The 21,441-nt window shown below is 37.1% G+C and overlaps 3 protein-coding genes and 1 non-coding gene across 6 annotated transcripts; 1 reads left to right on the top strand and 3 right to left on the bottom strand.

Annotated features, from left to right (window-relative positions):
- Window positions 1–20: 20 nt before the first annotated feature.
- Window positions 21–7,355, bottom strand: LOC137730903 (anaphase-promoting complex subunit 7). Of its 2 annotated transcripts, none has more exons than XM_068469901.2 (18): window positions 7,118–7,355; window positions 6,958–7,026; window positions 6,779–6,829; window positions 6,357–6,491; window positions 6,197–6,259; window positions 5,527–5,642; window positions 4,814–4,898; window positions 4,561–4,620; window positions 4,118–4,163; window positions 3,192–3,265; window positions 2,507–2,557; window positions 1,989–2,189; window positions 1,854–1,898; window positions 1,643–1,736; window positions 1,347–1,492; window positions 1,036–1,265; window positions 686–746; window positions 21–555 (listed from the first exon to the last, which is right to left on the bottom strand). In XM_068469901.2, the coding sequence occupies exons 1-18, from the start codon at window positions 7,184–7,186 to the stop codon at window positions 466–468; spliced, it is 1,686 nt and encodes a 561-aa protein (XP_068326002.1). In that variant the 5' UTR covers window positions 7,187–7,355; the 3' UTR covers window positions 21–465. The 2 variants fall into 2 exon arrangements, with proteins under 2 accessions (XP_068326002.1, XP_088544414.1); XM_088688288.1 differs by having other exon boundaries at window positions 1,854–1,918; window positions 1,970–2,189; window positions 7,118–7,331.
- A 466-nt stretch (window positions 7,356–7,821) lies between these two features.
- Window positions 7,822–12,689, bottom strand: LOC137731553 (putative serine/threonine-protein phosphatase 2A regulatory subunit B'' subunit TON2). Of its 2 annotated transcripts, XM_068470684.2 has the most exons (12): window positions 12,231–12,689; window positions 11,427–11,518; window positions 11,186–11,248; window positions 10,993–11,091; window positions 10,544–10,702; window positions 10,345–10,416; window positions 10,042–10,174; window positions 9,830–9,894; window positions 9,597–9,672; window positions 9,133–9,234; window positions 8,762–8,951; window positions 7,822–8,321 (listed from the first exon to the last, which is right to left on the bottom strand). In XM_068470684.2, the coding sequence occupies exons 1-12, from the start codon at window positions 12,367–12,369 to the stop codon at window positions 8,081–8,083; spliced, it is 1,431 nt and encodes a 476-aa protein (XP_068326785.2). In that variant the 5' UTR covers window positions 12,370–12,689; the 3' UTR covers window positions 7,822–8,080. The 2 variants fall into 2 exon arrangements, with proteins under 2 accessions (XP_068326785.2, XP_088543836.1); XM_088687710.1 differs by lacking the exon at window positions 11,427–11,518 and having other exon boundaries at window positions 12,231–12,622.
- Window positions 8,435–8,558, bottom strand: LOC137733079 (small nucleolar RNA snoR104). The gene has a single exon (XR_011068397.2). It is a non-coding gene; the product is annotated as a small nucleolar RNA snoR104 (small nucleolar RNA).
- Window positions 12,690–18,461: 5,772 nt separating the features above from the next.
- LOC137732252 (proline-rich receptor-like protein kinase PERK3) lies at window positions 18,462–21,202 on the top strand. Its single transcript, XM_068471556.2, has 7 exons — window positions 18,462–19,131; window positions 19,352–19,566; window positions 19,772–19,898; window positions 20,000–20,071; window positions 20,150–20,333; window positions 20,416–20,548; window positions 20,758–21,202. The coding sequence occupies exons 1-7, from the start codon at window positions 18,978–18,980 to the stop codon at window positions 21,001–21,003; spliced, it is 1,131 nt and encodes a 376-aa protein (XP_068327657.2). The 5' UTR covers window positions 18,462–18,977; the 3' UTR covers window positions 21,004–21,202.
- Window positions 21,203–21,441: the final 239 nt, after the last annotated feature.

Here is a 21,441-nt window from a genome sequence, read left to right as displayed (position 1 = left end):
CGAAAAATAACACCGGAACAACGATAAGAAAGCCGTTACGGGTAAATTTGTCCATACAGACGACACTGAACTAGGGCGGCTGTATGCACAAAGGTTCGAAAGAACATCTAAATCCAGTTATTGCAACGGGGCGAGATTACGAACACTTTATACAACTTGTGTTGAAACATGAGAAAGATCCCAATGAAATACACTACGTGACACAACGAAGAATTGGAGATTACAGGGTTACCACCATTAGGAGGATTGCCTTGGTCGCAAAGATTTAACTACGCAGCAACTGGTAAATATTCTCTCCTGCTCCCAATCTATTCTGCGAGACCTTACGCCTTCCATATCAATACAAACACTCCGTTGGTGGCCTGTTGTGACACGGAAAATCCCCCACTCTACTTCCAACGATGGCATTCTTTGCAACTAGAGTCTCGTCACGGAAGCTTTACAAATACTCATGGTTAGCATAATTTAAAGAAGCTCGGTCTCTTCTTGGTCTCCATCAGCATCATCGACCTCATTTTCTTCATCATCTTCTTCAGGTGCATCTGGATCCACCCCCTACAGAAAGGACAACTTTTAGACTACATCTTCCTGAATTGCCTCATCATTGTTAAGCAAATCATTATACTAAACAATGTAAACCAAACACCCAATCACTCATTTAAGCTGTATAAACAGGACGACGGACCTTCATCTGTTTCTCTAAGCGCTCCAAACCTTTTTTCGCAGCTTCATTCTGTTGGTTTATCCTGCAATCCATGTCAGAAGAAAAAATTACGCACCTTATAGTCATATGATCATAGAGCATTGCACAACAGATCAAAAGTGTGTTATAATCCCATGCCATCAATGGTTGGAATTTAATTTCTTAAATGACCTTAATTATTTTAGGACGACTACCTTAAATTGCTATTAATGGGATCCCTAAAATTTCCACACCATACACAAACACACCCAAGCAAATAATCAATGAGAATGCGCGTTTTTAAGTCCTAACAGTGAGAAAGTGATTCTTGATATCCAAAAATAACACTTAACCTCAACGCAGCTTGATAATGCGACAATGACTCTTGGAGCATATTTGTTGCAGCAAATACTTGAGCAAGTTTTACATGCAGCGAGTCATCTGCCCAGTCCTTCAGATATCGCTCTAGCAGTGACACAGCATCCCCATTGCGGCCTTCATTAACATGGAGCTCAGCTAGAGCTAATGCAGCACCAAGGTAACCAGGTTCCAGCCTAAGGGCTGACTCATAGAACTTTTTTGCCTGTTTCAAGATTAGGTTGAATTCATAAGTATGTCAACTTGACTTCTGAAATCATGCTGAAATAATCTGTTACGGGTTTACCTTCTCCCTACCACCGGGGTTACTCGCATGTACATCCCCTACTAATTTTAGAGCCTTCGCAGATTGAGGCATAGCCTTCATAGCCTCCCTGGAAGCATATAAAGCCTCTTTGATTTTAGAGAGAGCTAAATATGAATGAACCAATCCTGAAATCATAATTGAGCTCCCAATCATTAAGCTTCTGCAATTACTTCATATTTCTCTTTTTTGCAAAATGGTTGAATCGAACATGAATAAGTCAATGCGGACATAAGATGCATGTCATGCACATGAGTATTTTCCTTTACATGTCCCACCTTGATATGAACGAATATCAGGTCTCAACTCTTGAGCTGCCCTGAAGGAAACTACAGCTGCTTCTGCTCGCTTCATTGATAACAACAGGTTACCCTGAAAGCGTGGAACACTTCTTATTTTCCTCATTGAGAACAGGGTAAGAAGAAAGATAAGGTGATATTTTTTAGCATAGATGCTGCAGCTTATTAAATACAAAGATCACATCGGTACCTTCATTATATAACCTGGTATGTGCCTCTCATCGATTCGTATACTCTGATGCAAAAAATAAGGAACTTATGAGATATAAAATAAATAATTAATTAATTAACAAACAGCAAACTTACTCAATTTTGACGAACAGACCTTCTCAACATAGGATAAAGATCCTCTCTCATCTTTCCTTTCCCAAAGAACAGATAAGGCCACAAATACTTCTGGCCTCGTAGAATCAGCAATCAGCAAATCATGCACTAATTTATTGAGCTTAGAAAAATCAGACTTTGTCTTTAGAAGCATTGCGTACTCATCCATATATGTTACAACATATGGATCAATTGATCGAGCCTGCAAAGAATAGAAGCATCAAGATGTGAGTTCATATTGCACATGACATGCAATCATTTAAGGGCATATGCGCAAGCATGCTCACGGGCATGTGCGTCTGTGTGTGTGTGTGTGTGTGTGTGTGTGAGAGAGAGAGAGAGTAGAAGCATCAACATGTGAATTCGTATTTGCATGACATGCATTCATTTAAAGGCATGTGCACAAGCATGCTCATGGGCATGTGCGGGTCTCTGTGTGTGTGTGTGTGTGTGTGTGTGTGTGTGTGAGAGAGAGGGAGAGAGGTGAACACATGCATCACCATCATGACCAGAAATTACCTTTTCAAAATTCAATATAGCCTCATCGTTTTTCCCAATAATAGCTTCAACCTTCCCATGCAAGTTTTTACATGTACAAAAGCAGAAATCAAAACCTTGTTAGAAACATCATAGGACAACATTTAAGTCTGTTAATAGAAATTTAACCCAAGTAATCAGAATGAAAGCGCTCTTTGCATTCATTCAGCGTAAATTTGTGGTATTTCTTAATAAGGCCAAAAGACTCTATTTGGGAAAAATAAAAACAAATACTTGGTTAATTACAATTCTGTAAGTAACTTATGCCCGTAACACGCCAAAAATTAGCAGCAGGATTTTCATAGATAATTTTATGGAAGGATGAAACTGTAATCATCTTTTATCTTTGAGTAGTGAGGTGAGCATTTTGGTGGTTGGTATTAGTGCCATTCATTCTTTGTCAAATTATACCTAATAGAGAGCAACTGCAAAGATCTAGTAGGAATGAGAAACTTAAAAGAAGCAAACAAGCAACCTACATACTCGTGGTACATATAGATGAGATTTAGTGGTCAGAAACCTACTCCTCCCGTCATAAGCATAGTTTCATTCAGCAATCAGTGCACGCATATATTTGCTTATTATCAAGCAAAATCGGTAGACAACATTATACCATTATTATCATAGCAAAAAAAGCGCAATAACCTCGCAAACAATTAGTTCTAACCTTTGCAACTTCAAGTAACAGGTGTAAATTATTAGGAAAACGTTGTACAAGATCCGTAAAGAGTTCCAGACCACCTGCAATGCCAAAGTTAAATACATAGACTGTCAATGCAAGCAGAATTTTCAAACTAATAGCATAATGAAACTACATCTAGGATCGAGAATAGTTATGAAATAAAATCAATGAGAACTGCCACAAATATCTATTTCTAACAACTTTCTACTTCCTTATAGGGCATCATCCAATAGATTCTAGAAGTAATACAGCAAATCTATATACCACCAAGATTTTAACTGTAATAATCCCCATCTTTATCCATGCAAAGTTCCCCTTTACTTCCTTGCCTGAAAGAAACTGGGCTTTTGCACAGAAATTTTATACAATCACTGAGTTGTTGACAGAACAATATGATGACCATCTATTAGTTGTAGAAATTTTACAAAACGAAGTGTGACCACATATAGGCCACGTACTAAATCAGTATATAGAAAAGACCTCTAATGCATGCAGTGTTGACGATGAAGCAAGCCTTATCATGACAGAATACTTTTTAAATATGTTCTCAAGTTTCCACAAACACACATAAAGACAAAAACCCAAAGGCCTCGTTGATAGAGAGGATTGGCTTGGGTAGGACTATTCACTATACTGAAGACATTTTAAAGGAAGAAATGGATGACATATTCCTTATTTTGTCCAAGTTGAAGGCTACTCATGAAGAAAAAATATTCCCACTAATCCCTACAAAAATGGTAGGATTAAAAGGGACAACAATTCTTCATGAGTAACCTTCAACCTGGACAAAATAAGGAATTTGTCATTCATTTCTTCTTATAAAATCCCTTTAATATAGTGAATAGTCCTATCCAAGCCAATCCTCTCTATCAAATGAGACCAAAGAGTACAGAAGAAAATATTCCCATTACCTCTATAATCATTTAAAGCAACGCAACACTGAGCCTCAACGTAGCGCTGCACAGAGAAAAACAAATGTAACAACTTTGTTGGAATAATTGGGCTTTCTTCCCTTCAATCCTCTTTCCATTATGTAGATCCTATCCCTAGAATTGCTCAGTTGTGAAAGAACAAAATCGTGCAAGCTAAATTGCAAAATGCACGTGTATTCTTTCTATTGCATGACAAATCAACTACATAGGCTGACTAACAAAAATCTTCATCACTAGGTGCTAAAGTAACTACTCTCTTCTTGACATATAAGTCTGTCCAAACAACCTTACAATATTTGTCACAATGAGTGCCACGGTTCAATGTGGATACAAAGCCATATACACATAGAGCATAAATATATAAATATAGACCAAATGATAGCTAATGATAAACGACCTCTGCTTTCCCCACTGTTACTTACATGCAGCCAACGACTTGAGTCAAAATGATCAAATGGAGCCCTCCCGCTTCTGTTTGGAGTCTGAAATTGAGAGTCAAGAAACTAAATTGAAGAAAGATTGGGATGGACATCTAATTATAAAGCTTCACTCCATAGGTAATCAGATAACAATAGCCACATGAGCCATGTCTCATATGGCCCCTCTAACTTTGTTTTTCTACAAACAGCATAAGACACAGAGAGCTTCACTATGAAAAAACTTTACAGGACAAACCTGAGGAATCAAGGAAATAATGTCTTTGGCAGGAACTCCTAATTCTGCTAAAGCAACAATAGCCTCCATGACATAAGGGCAATGCCTGTCAAAAGCGCAAAAAATGAAGCAGCCTGAATCTAACAAGATGAAGTAAAGATTGCTAGCAGACCAGAAAGGATTAACACATTTAAAAACATTGCAACAGGAAAGGAATTCACAGAGAATAATCTCCACGAGAATAAAGACAAGTGGAGATGGATGCAATATGGCCCAATCAAACTTAAGGGGAGCAGAAGAAGGAAATCCAAAGGCTTTTATATCCATAGGAATGTCTTGGTCATCGACTTTTTCTAAAGTAATATATGGTGCAACCTTCTTTAATAATACAGGAGCTACCAGCAAAGGAAAGCATAGAACGAGGGATCTAAAGGGTCTGCAAAAAAAATACACCTATAATCTTGCAATTGATCACAGCCCTTGACCTTTGACCCCAACCTTCCCACCCTTTAATTACTTCAACTACAGTATCCAAGTCTTTAAAAATGAATGTCCACCAGAACATGATATTGCTGACTCCAGAGAAACAAAGAACTCCTAATTCTTGAGATTCAGAGTATTAGTGCAGCATAATGATCACAAAATTTTATTAACCAAAGAAGTATAAGACTCAAAATATCTGCATACATAAAAATACAAACTGAAACATGAGAATCACAATTTGATTGACAAACCTTAGACATTCTTTGAAACAAGAAATGGCAGAACGATTCTGTCTAGAAAACCGATAAAGCTTTCCCATCAACAGATTCATTGGCAAGTTTCTGGATTTGCTTGGAATGTTGTCCATCTGTAAAGTTTAAAGGTGCATTAGACCCCAGTAAGAATATTCCAAAAGTGACACAAGAAATATAAGTGCATATTCATATTGATGAGAAACCCATGGGTAGATTTTCTTCTTGCAAAACCAGCTTGCAAAGAAAGGGTGCCCTGTGCCTATATAGTACATATTCCCAACGTACCCAGCCGAAGTGAAACTATGCTCACAACTTAACAATATATATAGGGCTACAGGAGAAATAGATAGAAAAAAAGATAAAAAAAAAGATAAGGAAGCAAGTAAAACCAACAAAATTAACACAGACTTATCAGGATCTTTATAATCAGACGTTAATATTCAGCATAATGCTAGGGGGACCAAATTTTTTAAACCAAATGATGTGGTTGTTAATGATTGGATTATTACTTAAGCGTTGATTAACGTGCTTATTTGCTATTGGTGACACATCATTTGGTTTGCAAATTTGGTTTAAAATTTTGGTCTCCCCAGCATTACCCTAATATTAACGCAGATAATATGAAAATTTTCCCAGCCCATAAACATTAGAGCATGTATGTCTGTACCTCAGAAAGGGCTGTTCCATTCTCACCGAGCGCAAAGTAACTGGATGCGATTTTGAACTTCACCTATCATGTAGAATAGCACCAAACAAAAAAGAACCACTATTATGCTTTGGTATAAGCTGAAACAGAAATAAGTACTTGAAAAGTGAAAGGGGCCTACCTCATTCTCATTAATTCCTGAAATGTTAAACAAATTTGGAGAAGACGACCTAGTTGATGACAATGAGCTTCTAGTAGCTGGTGCATTTGTCTTGGAAATCATCTTGCAAAGCTGCAATGCTTGCTTGTACATATGCTGTCAACGAAAAAGAAAACAAATATAAAGAAGCATGCGAAAATCAATAAAATGACAGCATAATAATCGTACAGTAAAGAAATCTGAAGTAGGTAGATACGATTTTTAACACAAGAAAGTATCGAATGGGCATTTTCACCTAAGGGTAAGCTCACTCGGTAAAAAATTACACATTCCTTCCAATTTTGTTGCAACCACTAAGAGTGTTAAGTCCACTACATTTGTGCAAGATCACTACTTTGTACATTACAATACGAAATTACTGGAAAATGTGTGATTTTTCTTACAATTGCTCTGCGAAACTCTCTTTCGCGATACAACGAATCGCCAAGAAGCACCTGCAAGCAATAATTAACAATTTAATTAACAAGAAATTAAAAGAGAGAGAGAGAGAGAGAGAGAGAGAGAGAGAGAGAGAGAGAGAGAGAGAGAGAGTAAGTGAACTCATGGAGTTGAAGATTCTGACCAAGCTTTCAGCTTTAAGGTGCGGATTGATTTCGGCATTGGCGGCCGGTGACGAAACAAGAAAACAACCCTAATCCCACATATAAACATCATTTCAGTCGGCGGAATGTTATGAAACTGCAAACAAAATTTGAAATTGGAGGAGGGAGAAGAGAGATTACGAGCATCTGAGCTGAGTTGTAGAGACCGTGCTCCATGAGAGTGGCGATTTGATCCTTGGGGACCTCCATTTCTGGGAGTGAAAGTGAGTGAAATTTGAAAGATTTTGCTTCCGATGCTGAGATTTATGGACCAATAGGCGTCGGTCTCTGTGAACGAAAGCTGAAACCCGCTCTCTACAAGCACCGTGCCAATAGTATAACCCCAAATTTAGCCTTTATTTTTTACATTAAATACTACGCTAGGTTGCATTCGTTCCATGAGTGTTACTCTTGTCTATTTAGTGATTATCTTGATTGAGAAATATTTTTAATGATATCTTGTTTCTTCAAAATTCAAAATACTTTTCGAGAACCCAACATTCAAATTCTTGAATCACAACAAATGGCTCAGTAGTAGGATTGCGGATTGCGGCTCCCTATTAAACAAAAAAATATGAAAAGTTCCAAGTTCGATGCTCCGAACTGATGATTTTGCTTGACTACGACCACGGGTAAAATGAAATTCCTCATAGCCTCATAAGGTCCAAAAATGACGAATAACACTTGCTACCAGTTGTCCTCCTTTAAAAGAAAAAAAAAACACACACACACACGAAAACCTTGCTCTTTTTTTGGCAATTAGGTCAGCTCTCGACACTTGGTAACATGACATTTTTATTACTTGCACCATGGCAAGCAACGAAATACCGAATGTACCCTCAGGCTTTAAAGTCAAACAAAATTTATATTGTACTTGCATCTATGATCTCACATTTAGTCTGAGCATTCCAATCAACAATTTGCTATACTTGTTATTTTACATCCCACATTGACTTACACAATTCAAAGCAATCATTTCGTTGACATAAAACTCGAAAAAAAGAAAAAAAAAAACACAAAAACAAAAACAAAACAAAAGAACGAAAAAACCTCTAAATTTGTTAGTAAAGCCCGGGGGCAAACTTTTGAGTCCTCGGAGTGTATTTACGATTCTTCTTCTGGTTCCTCTTCTTCTTGGAGCAGATTTTCTCTATTGTCATGCGCCCAGAAACCGCGCACATCAATGAGCATGCTGGCAACAGTGCCGCCTTGTTTGCAAGCTAGTAAATCAGCCAAGGTAATCCGCAGTGGATCAGCTGGTTTAACCATGTCCCAGATTTCGTCCCTTACATCCTCAATACACAATTCGTAGTTTCCGCCCTCAATCCATTTCTGATGTACATCCCTGTTTCATAAAACCACAAAATAAGATATTTTGACTGACACAACATAGTAAGGAATCAGTGCTGAAGCAAAGGACAATGAAATCTTATAGTTTGTTGAGTTCATTAGTGATGTTCATGTCTCTGATAATCTGAGACTTGCAGATATATTGCTCAAGTACTGCCAGCAGGAAAATACCAGAGAGGTTTTTCTGTAGGAAGTTTGTATCAGGTAACATCCCAGCTTTCGGATGCTCCTCTTCTTTACTTCCATTCCATATTTGGCTCTGCTTGGTGTTACAGAACATTGCGAGAAAGCAATACTCGCGTTTTGCACGAGCAGCCAAGCAAAGAACAGAACAAATTTTGACAACAGAAGTTCTACCACCAAGTAAAGTTTTCGTTTTCTTTTGGGTTTCTGATAAGTCTCCCACAAACAAGTCCTAAACAGAAGGATATTTACCTGAAAAGAGAGTGTATATCAGCTGTTGTAAGGTAACCCCTTCCCTGAAGATCAAGACATCGAAATAAATATGTTAACCCCTCTGGAGTGTCTTTGTTCTCTAAGGCCAGGACAAAATCCAGAAAACTATCGAAGTCCATTTCCCTAGAACTTCCGCCACTTTTTCCACGCCGAACGTGCTCATCAAACACTGTTGAGGGCATATCAAATGCAAAGCATGAATAAACGAGTCTAAAAAGGAAAATACAAACTGTATGATAACATATCAGATGGGGCATCCTCAGAAATAGAATTCCATACAGATTTCTTAGCATTTTTAAGTAAATGAATGTACACAATAAAAACAGTGGATTCAAATTTTCTAGGCATACCTCTTTCAATGATAATTTCAGTCAATGTCCCATCTGCATATTCTCGAAGTTCCTGCTTGCTCAATGATCCACTCGAATCTTTATCAAGAGCAATGAACATGTCTACAGAAAGCACGCGGTTACAATCAGCAACAGAATTACAGTAGAGTTAAAGCTTTCAAATATAATCATTGCATTTATCTTGAGATTGAGATACAGATTACATACTGATCCTAGGACTTAATTGTCTTCTAGACTCAAGAATGTGAAGCGAAATCAAGACAAGGTAATGGCAATCAAGCCAAAGCCAAGACTGCAGATAATCACCTCACTCTAGAATGGAATCCTCATAATACGGTTTAACTCATAATACAGTTTAACAGCAGCACAAATATGCCACATGTAGAAGACAACCCATAGCAAAAAAGGAATGACAATGGAACCCGGAGACATGGAATGAAAGTTAAGATGTGAAAAGTACCCACCGCATATGCGCTGGGCGGATGTCAAAGAGAACCAGTTTTCAGCTTGCTCATTGTCAGTGACTTCTTCCTCAGTTTCCTAATATGGAATAAAATTCAGGACATATAGTTAGCAGAAGATCGGAATTTACTGGATGTTTTATTGACATAATTAATTACTTTGCAGAATATATACCTAATAAAGATGATGCAATTTATAACATAGCAAGTTTTTCACAAATTCTTTCACAGCCTACCTGGTGCAGTTCCATTAGTTCCTGGAGACAATTACTCAATAACACCTTCTTTATGCAGGCTTTTCCTGTGTGAAAAATTTTAATTTAATTTTTTTCAACAATTAAATAAAGAATTTTAAATCTAGTTTTTTCTAAAGTTAAAGCATCCAACCCAAAACCAATTGGCAATGAGTGGAGAGGCTTGCATTTTATATTTTGCAACTTTGGCATACCTCGTCTATGAGGGTCACAAAAAAAGAAGAACTTCTGTGCAGCTATGCGGCAATACATATTAACAAAGCCTGAAGGCATGTCCCGTAATTGTGCTAGATTAGGTATAAGGCCTCGTATGTAGGCCTCCATTTCCTGAAGAAAGAACAAAATCATTACAATTATAAGAAAAGATGGAAAAAGATAGTGCATCATTGATCTATCAAATATCATACACAAAAATGAGGTAGCTAAAGTACGAGTCTCAAGATTCAAATATAAGTTATGTAACACTTAGATGCTGAAAATTTGAAACAAGTTCATACATGAGGCTGAAGAAAACCATCAGAATCCTCGTCAAGTTCACTCATGTCAATTCTAGCTTGAGTAAGTGAAACCTGGAGGCAACAATTCGTAAGTAGCATTCAAGACTTTTGCAATTCAGTAGTCATAAAATGCATAATTTCAATTCTTCAAAAGGATGCAAGAAAAAGCTTGGTGGAATTAATTATCAATTATACCCACCGTTCTCATCACATAAAGGTAAAAGGGCAGAATGGCAATTCTTCCTTGTTCATCTTTCTCAAATTTCATGAAATTTGAAGGGCTGAAAAAGCGACGACATTTAGGCCCTATCTGCTCCGTACATACAGAGGCAATGTGGCAAAAGTCTTCATAGTTCATCTACACGATGATAAATCAGGGAACTTATTAGCATTAGTCAGATACCTAACTGCGCAATAAAAAATTTATAATTATTCAAAGCCATAAATTGAAGTGCAGATAATAATGTAACGGAAGTAGATGAGATGCCGTAATACTATTCTTCAAAGATTTTGATACAACATCAAAATGTTAGTGTGAAACCCATAAGAGAGATACAACATCAAAATGTTAGTGTGAAACCCATAAGAGATATTTATAACATATGGCAAAGGTGTAAAGCAGATTAAAATGTCTCAGTTACCACAGACCTTTTCTGCACCAGTTGCATCATCAATCACACAATTTTCCCTTAAGCAAACCCACATAGCATCTAGATCATCCGCATTTAGCAAAAGATCTGATTGCTTCTGCAAAAACAAAGGTAAATGCCACCAATAAAGTCAGATGCTTAGGTAACTTAATAAAACAGTAATCATCAGGAATGAAAATCCAGATGATTACCTTTAAAAAACGATATTTTGCCAGCCTCTGGACCCTCTGACTAATAGATCCTTCTTCAGGTTTCTGAAAAAATGGAAAGACAGCGCAAAGTCAAAACGGACCAAGGAAAGAGCACACCAGAAGGGTCAAAACAAAAATGTATTAAAGATTATGAATTTTCCATCACAAATTAATGCCTTCCTCCTCAGATTCCCAAAGACGAACAGAATCATTGAAATACAACAAAAACCCTACTACATGCCTTCTTGTAGAAACTTGGGATTGTGCCAGCTTCAGCACTTTTTTGTTGCTTCTCTTTGAAAATATCAAGCAAGATTCTTTTTGTTTCAAGCTCTACACAGAATAAAATAATATAAAACACTTGATTAAATCTCAGGCAGAGAATATCGGCATGGAGACAGATATGTATGAACTAAATCCACCTCAGTTTCATCAGTCCATGTTTCAGCAATTTAAATAGCAACTGGCAAGGTAGAAACTAAAAACTTGGTTTCTATCTCGAGCGTGCACACTCACAGATGTGCTCATAAAAGCAAATTACACCGACCCATTATCTACTAAAAACTTGGGGAAGGGGCTCAAGTAGTCAATGACCAGGTGCCTCACATATTACAGACCAAAGAGAGAAAACCAAGCCGAACTCTTCGAAATTCGCTGGCACCCATGAATCATGGGCTCAGTTGAATGTATAATGCATACCTAAATACAACCATTCGAACAATTGTGATAGATTGACACAAGCCCTCAAACTTCAAAAAAATTGAAACTTTAAGAGAGCTTTTCCTTCATCTTTTTTCTGTTTCGATGAGCTTATCTCGCTATCACTTGATTCATTAGTTCTTAAGGAAGTTCTAATCACTACGAAAACAGCTTAATAACAGTTGATGATTCCTAAAACAAAGAGGGAAAACATAGAATTACTGACTGCACCCAAAATCCCAAATGTGTAACACATGGTTCTAATCTAAACCCTAATTCCAAAATTTAAAATTCGACACTTGGAAGGATTAGCATGGAAATGAGAGAGAAGTGCGAGGGAAAATACCCATGAGGGCTTCGGATCCGAGTCCGGCGCCAGATCCGATGAAGCGGCGGAGATTGCGGACCCAGAGCATGGAGGAGGCGGGAGGGATCTTCCTCTGCGCGGCCTCATGGCCTTCGCCGTCGCTGGACCCACTGTACATTGCTGAACTCGGACCAACCCGGAGCCCTCGCACGGTTAGAGTCGCTGAACAAAGCCCTAGCTGCCACGGGCATATATAAAAATCTTAGCTTTGAGCTTTGAGCTCCGATCTACCCAGGGAAGTGGCGATATAGAGCAAGAGCCTTTGGGTTTCTTATTTTTTTTATGAATTAATTTGATTAGAGGGGTCACTTTTTGGCAAAAGCTTTGTCCAAATCATGTATTATCAATATTTATTATTTAGAAATTAGAACAAATTCATATTGAAATTATGTATGATTATAAATGCAGAGACGGATTAATTCAAGCACGTTATCGACTGATTAATAATTTAAAGTTCGTTTAGATATACTTTTAAAATAATTAAAAGCACATTTGGTTAAAATATTTTTACAATCAATCTTTAGTAAAAACACAAGTAAATTCTTAAAAAAAAACACTTAAAGTATTTTCTGAAAAAAACATATAACTAGTGTTTCTTGCAAAAAAAACACTTCAAGTACTTCTTGTAAAGTGCTTTTTGGAACTCAAAAAGTTCTCTAAAAAATTTTTTAATCATTTTTTAAAGTACTTTTAAACGAGTCTTTAACTACAAATGCGTTTGTCAAAAAAATTAATAGAACACTTTTTATTAATAAAAAATTAATGAAAATACTATTATACCATTGCATGCATAATTAAAAAAAAACAAATAAAAATTATATTAAAGTAATTTTGTACAAAAATTATTTTTTATTTTCTCCCACCCATCATAAAAAAATCTCTAATTTCAAAATAAAAATAAAAGTAAGGGAAATTTTATTTGAACTTATCTAACTTCTTTCTACACTCATCTTACTTTCTCCACCCATATTGTTTTTTATTAAAAAATTAATATCTCTTTAAACCCAAATTTATTATCTAAACTACCCTCTCAGACCCAATTCAAAATATAAAATTATCTTTACACACATTCTCTTTATAAAATAATATCTCTAATTGAATGTTTTTTTCCTTCAAAGATGTGTCCTTTGCCCCCTATAATTGCATCTGTAGTATAGGACTAGCATTTCCATGGCCCCTTTTTTTTCTTTCTGCTACCACAACCCATCCATGGACTTGGGATCCAAGAGATCATTTCATAGACTTGAATTTGCCAAGAGAATGTTATGCAAGTTCTAGTTCAATCCTTTTTAAATCGAGCATTTTCATGTACTTTTTAAGAAACTTTGAAGTAACATAGGGCTAGGTGTTTTGATGCTATGTTAATAAACAAATAAACAAATTGGAGCTATTTCGAATAAAAAATGTGCAAGACATGCCACTTGCTAGTTTGTGGTTAAGGTTGAACAATCTTTATTTGCACCAAGAATCAAGTTTTATGTCTTTGCAGTACTAATCAAAAGTCATTGCACTAGTGTTTTGGGGCACATACAGATGACATAGAGAAACAAATACAATATAATATAAAAAGTATGAAATTTAATCCAAAGAAGAAACAAACAAACAAAATATTCATAAATCAAGTCATACATTAGTTGGAGGATTAAAAACTTCAAAATCACCATCAATCGATAGCAAAGTTTGTTTTTCTCTATCAGAGCTATTAGGGTTTTAGTTGAAATGAACGTATGATAAACAAAGAGTGATGCTAGGGTTTAGTAGTATGTGGGTCATGTCACATCCCAACCCAGGCCCCCACCACATCTCAGGCTCGACTCCATCGTAACACGATATTATTCGCTTTGGGTCCCGACCACGCCCACACACTTTTGTTTCTGGGAACTCACACGAAAACTTCCCAGTGGGTCCCCCATCGTGGGATGCTCTGACCCCTTTCTCGCTTAATTTCAGAGTTCCTACGAAACCCGAAACCAGTGAGTTCCCAAAAGGCTTTGTGATATATAGAGGTAGGCATGTACATTTAAGGCATAGAGGATCCACTCCCTTGGACGATGTGGGATCTAACAATTCGCCCCCTTAGGGGCCTGACGTCCTCGTCAACACACTTCCAACCAAAGATTGACTCTGATACCAAATTGTCACATCCCGGTCTCGACTCCACCGTAGCACGATATTGTCCATTTTGGGCCCTGACCACGCCCTCACGGTTTTGTTTCTGAGAACTCACACGAAATCTTCCTAGTGGGGTCACCCATCCTAGGATGCTATGGCCCCTTCCTCCCTTAACTTCAGAGTTCATATGGAACCAGAAACCAGTGAGCTCGCAAAAGGCCTCGTGCTATATGGAGGTGGGCAAGTACATTTAAGGCACAGATGATCCACTCCCCTGGGCGATGTAGGATCTAACAGGTCTATTGATAAATTTGATTTTTATTATTAATATACTTTGTACTTAATAGTAATTATGCAATAAGATAAAATAGACAATTAATATTTAAAATTTAAATTGGATGTAAAAAAATGTTAGATGGATTTAAATAAATTTTCCCTAAAAGTAAAATTGTCCCCTTCTACTTTCCCCTCTCTCTCACATTTCTCTCCAATTTCTTTCTCTTTCATATTTTTCTTATTTTTAAATCTTTTATATTTACACAAATATAGTATGTGGGCTTCACCCAGTGTTGATAAAACGACATAATGAGTGCAATAAGTAACATAATGAGTGCAGTAAAATCTAACTCATCCCAATAATATATGAATTAATCATGAAATGATTACTCGTGTGGTAAGTTTTGAATTCATCATGAAATGATTATTCATGATTATTCATGTGTGTTTAAGAGAAAATTGATTACTTGCACCACCAGCGCCAGGGTATACCCATAATCTTTAAGCAGCCATTTCGTGTAGTTCGAGGACACTTGAGTTAGCCGCCGACACCCGACTGCATCTTGACCCCTATCCTATTTTTGGGCCAGATTCAAACTCTTATACATAACTTGTGAAACATGCTGAAAATAATAAGATAAAATTATGTATTTCTCGTCCAATTAGAGATAAAATTGAAACCACATTTCTTTCTCCAAAAACTCCACATCGAGACCGTGGCTGGTTCACATTTGACATTGTGATTGCGGACTCACAAACCTTTGCGGGGTCGAAGAATTGTTGTTTGTTGTTTGCTGTGTTGTAGTTTCACATGGGAAAAAGCAAGGTCTAATCGAGTAACGTAACAATTGGATCTTAAACGTACCAAGAGGGGTTTGTCAAAGTTGCATCGTGTCAACTTTAAAGATGTGCTGAGCAGTTTTCACACTGAGCGAAACTAACGTGAATCGGATCAAATTAAAATATATGAGAACAAAGATCCCATATTGTTAGGAGAGCTTTGCAAGGCATGACATGTTGGACTTTGAATGCCCCCCTAAACAAGTTTTACTTTGTTTTGGTTGATAACAGGGCATAAGTTTGAAAGAAAAAAAAATATTACATAAGAATATCACGAGACTCAACTATAACTACAATTAACAACCGCCGATAAGAAGGAGTAGCTTGCTCAAAAAAGAATGGACTCAAACTACATGACAAATCCAAACGAGCCAAATCATCAGCAACAAAAAAAATTTCATGATAAACATGACAAATTTCACAAAACCAACTTTAATGCATAAGGGCACGAGATTTTTTTTTTTTTTTTTTTTTTTTTTTGAGAACTAAGGGCATGACAATTTAGTATTACTTTTGCATGTAAAATCAACTACTAGAAGTACATATTCAGATTCTATCATAATCTTTTTATTTCCATTATTCCATGCAAGTTCTTCTCTTTTGATACAAAGTAGTATCTTATATATTTTATTAATAAATAATTTATTGTAATTTTACAAATCAGTACTGAAATCTTTGCATAATGTTACAGGATAATAAGTTCATACAGAGATCACTTTTAATTTTCCGTCCAGTAACATAACATGTCAGATGCTTTTCAAGATATGATGCATATATATTGATTTATGAGAAAGGGAAAGAAAAAAAGAAGAAAAAAGGCTCAAAATGTGCAATAGATTCTTTGCTCACGGTCCTCCATCAGCAGTCAGTTTTCACTGGTCATGAATCAAGTGCAGGACTGCAAGGTTATTCCTCCCTACCAAAATGGATGGTCCCCCCGCCCCACCCTGCCCACACACACATTTTCTTGATTTCAGTCCTCCCAAGCATACATGCCATGTATGATCTGGCTTTTATGGTACCACTTTGACTACCCTTGGCCCAATACCTAGCAGCAGTTTAAGCAACAGGCCAAGGAGTAAAACTTTGGTGTACAAGTCACATGATGAGAGAAAAATACATAATAAGTTCGTAAACCCGTGTGTAACAATGTGATTACCTTATTTTTGAAGTTCGTAGATACCTATTACTATGACGGATCCACTTAGGGTTTAGGGTATGCAATCCTCCCACCCTACAGTCGCTACACACGAAATTATTATCCAATGTTCATTTGATGTTTTTCTTAAGCATGAAGGTTACGAGAGCAAGATATTTGACAAAATGTTTAAAAAGACAAGCCAAAATAGCTTGCGACATCTTGCCATGGAAGAGAAAATTTCTAAACTCACCACGAATTACCTAGAAATATAGGAGTTAAAGCACATGAAGTTACTAAGGAAAACAATGTTAAAATTTCTATGGAGCTTTTAACCGTTAAATCTTAATTATTATATCCTTAACTTAAGATCAAACAATTGAAAACTTCAAGTATAGAATACCCCGAAATGAACTTGAAGATTTTTCAGTGATTAGAGTCTCAGACACCAGATCCAAACAAGAAGCCAAATTTGAGAAAATCCAGACTGTGATATGGACCTCCTGTAGGCTGCACAACATGACAACCCTCTTTCCAATCCCTCCCCTCCCTTTCCAGCCAAACCAACAACACAAACAAAAGTTTCAGAAAAACAAACAAACTGAATTAATAAAATGGAAAGAGACTTACAGCTCAGTAGCCTTCCCCACCAACAATTCGTACAGCTCAACCAAATTGCTCGAAATATAAATATTCACAAAAGCAGGCAAGGCTAAGAAATTTTAAGACTACCCCAATTTTCCAAAGCAGAAATTATGGGATATATATGTATATATATTCATTATATATACATATATATATATATATATATGTTTTTGTGTAGCAATAAAAAACCAAGGACATGCATACTGTGGAAACTTGATATCATATTTTGTTTTTCCTGCTGCAGAACTTGCAGTGAGATATATAATGTGTAGTTGGATCAGCTGTCAAATGACCCCATCTGGAGGAAGAGAGAGGACTTCCTCTTTATACAAATACAGGAACTGCCCTCCCTCTCTTTCCAGATCAGATGACAGAAAAAGAGGCAAAAAGGAAGATCATGGGAGTGAATTCAGGGAAGTGAATGATTGATCAATATAACTACTTTGTTTTCTTTCTTTTGAATTTGAGAAAATTCTAGTATGCTCTAGATACTTATACGTTGAGATTTTTGGTTGTTAGATTCTTGGTTAACAATGCGATACCTAATATTTGACGGTTAATATTTCAATGTATAGAATACTCAAGAGCATGTTACAAAATTCTTGAATTTGATCCCTTTCAATTAATTGTTATGTCTTCCACTGTCCAACAATTTAAAGCCACTCTCACACATGTCCACATTTTCATAGTAAAAATCAAAAGTATTTTACAGTTGGTAACAACCAGCAACTATCCCCATAAAGATTTTTCACTTTTTTTTTTTTTTTTTTTTACTTCCTGTTTTTTGTTGGATTTTGAGCTCAGTCATTTCTCTTTACATTCACTGATATCTGCATAAAGTGTTCATAGGTTGTCGCCTCTTTTACTTGACAAAAGTCTTTGCCATGCATCATTTTTCTAACTTTCCATTACATTTGAAATTTACAGTGACTGAGGTAGAAACTTTCTTGAATACTCCGCGTATTTTAACCATTAGATCTTTGTTTTTTTAAAAAAAATTAAAATTTACTAGTTAAAAAATCCGGTGTACCCAGTAATTTGGAGCACCCAAGAAGTTTTGTTCTGTTGTAATCAGCAATGCCAAATATAAGCCAACATCAAGTGTAACATCAGTACGAGAAAAGGGTAATAATAATTTCTGCTTTATGTTTTTTTTTCCTACTTGGTCTCATAAATCACCCATTTACCTCATCACATTTAAGCAAAGTGATTTCCGCACTTTCATTCTCTCACCGTCGTATAAAACAAAAGGAGAAATGTAGAATAAGAAAACGAAAGTGTGAAAAACACCGCCCCAACTTAAATAGAGAAAAGTTGGGGTGGGGGATGGGAGGGGGGTTTTGAAAGGACCAAGATGTTCTTCAGTGATGGGGTTTTCTCCAACGTCATTATGATGAGATGCTGAAACAAAGTGGGGGCACAACGTAAAAAAAAAGAAAAAGAAAAGAAGAAGCAAATGAGTTGTCTTTCTGATCTGTTTGTTTAGATTTTAGCAGCACTGATTCTTCCCAAAGTTCTTGTTTTCTAAGTAGATTCTTGAGATCAGCCAGTTAGCATTTCTCAGCTCTTTGTCTGCAGTAAAACCCCACCAACCGCAATATATATTCAAATTTCCATTTTTCTGGTGCCAAAGGCTATAAAAGTATAATCTGCAAGTCCTATAAGTTATTGTACTGCCACATCTATGGCTGGTTGCTTGATTCCAACTTGCTGAAATGCCAAAGCCATCTGCTGCTGTTGTTGGAGGTGCTGCTGGGGCACTTGCCTTGCTCGCAATCATCATCGCATTCGTGTGGTTTTGCAGGGCTCATTGCAAGAGTTTTTCGAACAGGACCTCTGAAACAGGCTCCTCAGATCCATCTGCAATAGGTAAAACTCCTCTTGTCTTCTATTTTTACATGAACTGTGAATGTATGTTAGTTAGCCAAGCAGCGTGTCGGCCTCTTTGCACCCAAATTTGAATCCCCCTTCCCATTGATTAGAGTAGTTCTGAATATTGCATTTTTCGAAAGAAAATTATGCTACATTGGTCAATTGATGGTTGTAGTGTTGTTAACAACTCTGATACCTTGCTCCCCAACATTGTCAGTGGAATGGAACAGGGGTGGGCCCAGCTCGGGGGCACGACAGGGGCCGAGGGTCTTCACATTGGAGGAGTTAGACCAGGCAACCAAGCATTTTGATGAAAGCAGTCTGCTGGGATATGGAAGCTTTGGCCTGGTTTATAAAGGATTGATGCGTGATGGGACTGTTGTGGCTATCAAAAAGCGGCCTGGTGCTCCTAGACACGATTTTGTCTCAGAGGTAACCGATCATGAAAAAATAAGAAGTCTATTGCTCTATGTTTATGAGCATTACATAACGTAGCTCGTATACATATAGTTGCTTAATGAATCGTTTGCTAAGCAGAAAATGAAGGTGGTGTCGGGGGTTCATAAGCGAAAAACTATTTATGAGCTTAATCTTATAGAATTTCATGAGGAAGTGACAGGTTATTATGTTGCAACAGGTGACATATTTGTCAGAGATTCATCATCGACATTTAGTTACAATTCTAGGTTACTGCCAGGAAAGTGGATATCAAGTACTGGTTTATGAGTATTTACCAAATGGCAGCATCTCTAGTCACCTATATGGTAATTATTTTTACCTAATTTCACTGATCATACGTGTGCGCGTGAGTGTGCGTAGTACTGGTTTTATAAGCATTTTTCAGATGCTATTCAATTTGTGGCAGATACTAGACCAGAGCCATCAACTAAACTTGAGTTTAAGCAAAGGCTATCAATAGCTCTAGGCGCTGCGAGAGGTAAGATCAAATGGGAACTCCATAAGAAACGAAGAAATTAAGAACCATGTTTGAAGTTTTTAAGTATCTAATTTGCAGGTTTGTCCCACTTGCATGGCCTAAAGCCTCCCATAGTACACAAAAACTTCAAAACAGCCAATGTGTTGGTTGATGAGAACTTCATTGCTAGGGTTGCAGATGCAGGAATCTCAAAACTGCTAGAGAAGATAGAAGAAGCAGGTCCTTCTCGCACGTCTAGTGTCAATTTTTTCGAAGATCCAGAGTAATTCGATGTCTTCTGAATGAACTCGGTTTTCGTTTTGGCGCTTTCATTCATATTCAGAAGCTAACAATGCATGTGATAGGGCTGGAGCATCCGGGGTTACCTCTGAAATGAGTGATGTCTACAGCTTCGGGGTTTTCGCTTTGGAGCTTCTAACTGGACAGGAGGCTGTGCACATTGGCTCCTTGGGATCAAATGAAAGCTTATTTCAATGGGTATGAACAAGCAAGCACTCTAATCATCGATAAAATAAAACTATTTGCACCCTATTTATCGACTACATTGTTGATCACATCCCCTTCACCTGTGTGAGTGAATCTCCGCTCTCTAAGAGACGTGGTCACATAATTTTGCAATGTCTCTATACATATACTAGTTAAAGGCTACTGTTTGTCTTCTGAATCACATTTTGAACTTTGTGAAGGTGGAATCACGGCTGAGTTCGAATAACCTAGTGGACCGCCGGCTAGCTGGAAGCTTCACCGCGGAGGGAATGAGGGACTTGATCAGGCTGACACTGAAATGCATGAGTTTTCCGGCAAAAAGGCGGCCGAAGATGGAGATGGTGGTGGCGGAGCTAGAAAGAATTCAAGAGAAAGAAATGGCAATGACTACAGTCATGGGTGAGGGAACCGATACAATCACTCTTGGGAGTGTACTATTCACTTGAATATATATGTGAAGATATTTGCACAAATTGCTGGTGTATGTTAGCTCGGGCAAAGCTTAAGCTTAATCACACATCAACAAAAACAAGTTTAATTAGTAATCTCAATGTTATATTCTTAAGGGTGACTCATGTACTAGTGTACCAGTGTTGTTTGTGTCATAAAACATGCATTATTTAATCCCTTACAAACATTATTGAATTTCCCGGCCGAATATACGTTTAAGAAATTTAGTAAATTTAAGCGGTAAACATGATCCAAAAAGACACCATTGTTAAACCAAATTTGTGCACCACCGTGAGTGGTGGAGATGCCCAAACTCGTTAACCTGTAAAAGAACATACAACCATGAGCAAGCCAAAGACCGGGGGTGTGCCGGTCAAAGGCTCTTCGACCGATGGTTAAGTTAGTAAGCAATATTGATACTCAAGCAGTGGACA

The sequence above is a fragment of the Pyrus communis genome, chromosome 16 (genome assembly GCF_041283825.1).
Source record: "Pyrus communis isolate YQ-2024b chromosome 16, ASM4128382v1, whole genome shotgun sequence".
In the NCBI taxonomy this organism is placed as follows: domain Eukaryota; kingdom Viridiplantae; phylum Streptophyta; class Magnoliopsida; order Rosales; family Rosaceae; genus Pyrus; species Pyrus communis.
Note: the sequence above shows the minus strand (reverse complement) of the source record. Positions and strands in the feature narration are given on the sequence as shown.

Coding starts and splice junctions, on each gene's coding strand:
- LOC137732252 (XM_068471556.2), top strand. CDS start 18,978: ATGCCAAAGCCATCTGCTGCTGTTGTTGGAGGTGCTGCTGGGGCACTT. Junction 19,567..19,771: donor GACACGATTTTGTCTCAGAG/GTAACCGATCAT, acceptor ATGTTGCAACAG/GTGACATATTTGTCAGAGAT. Junction 20,549..20,757: donor ATGAAAGCTTATTTCAATGG/GTATGAACAAGC, acceptor AACTTTGTGAAG/GTGGAATCACGGCTGAGTTC.
- LOC137731553 (XM_068470684.2), bottom strand. CDS start 12,369: ATGTACAGTGGGTCCAGCGACGGCGAAGGCCATGAGGCCGCGCAGAGG. Junction 11,519..12,230: donor CGGATCCGAAGCCCTCATGG/GTATTTTCCCTC, acceptor TATTCTGTGTAG/AGCTTGAAACAAAAAGAATC. Junction 11,092..11,185: donor CAAAATATCGTTTTTTAAAG/GTAATCATCTGG, acceptor TTGTTTTTGCAG/AAGCAATCAGATCTTTTGCT.
- LOC137730903 (XM_088688288.1), bottom strand. CDS start 7,186: ATGGAGGTCCCCAAGGATCAAATCGCCACTCTCATGGAGCACGGTCTC. Junction 6,830..6,957: donor ACCTTAAAGCTGAAAGCTTG/GTCAGAATCTTC, acceptor TATTGCTTGCAG/GTGCTTCTTGGCGATTCGTT. Junction 4,621..4,813: donor TTATTTCCTTGATTCCTCAG/GTTTGTCCTGTA, acceptor TCTCAATTTCAG/ACTCCAAACAGAAGCGGGAG.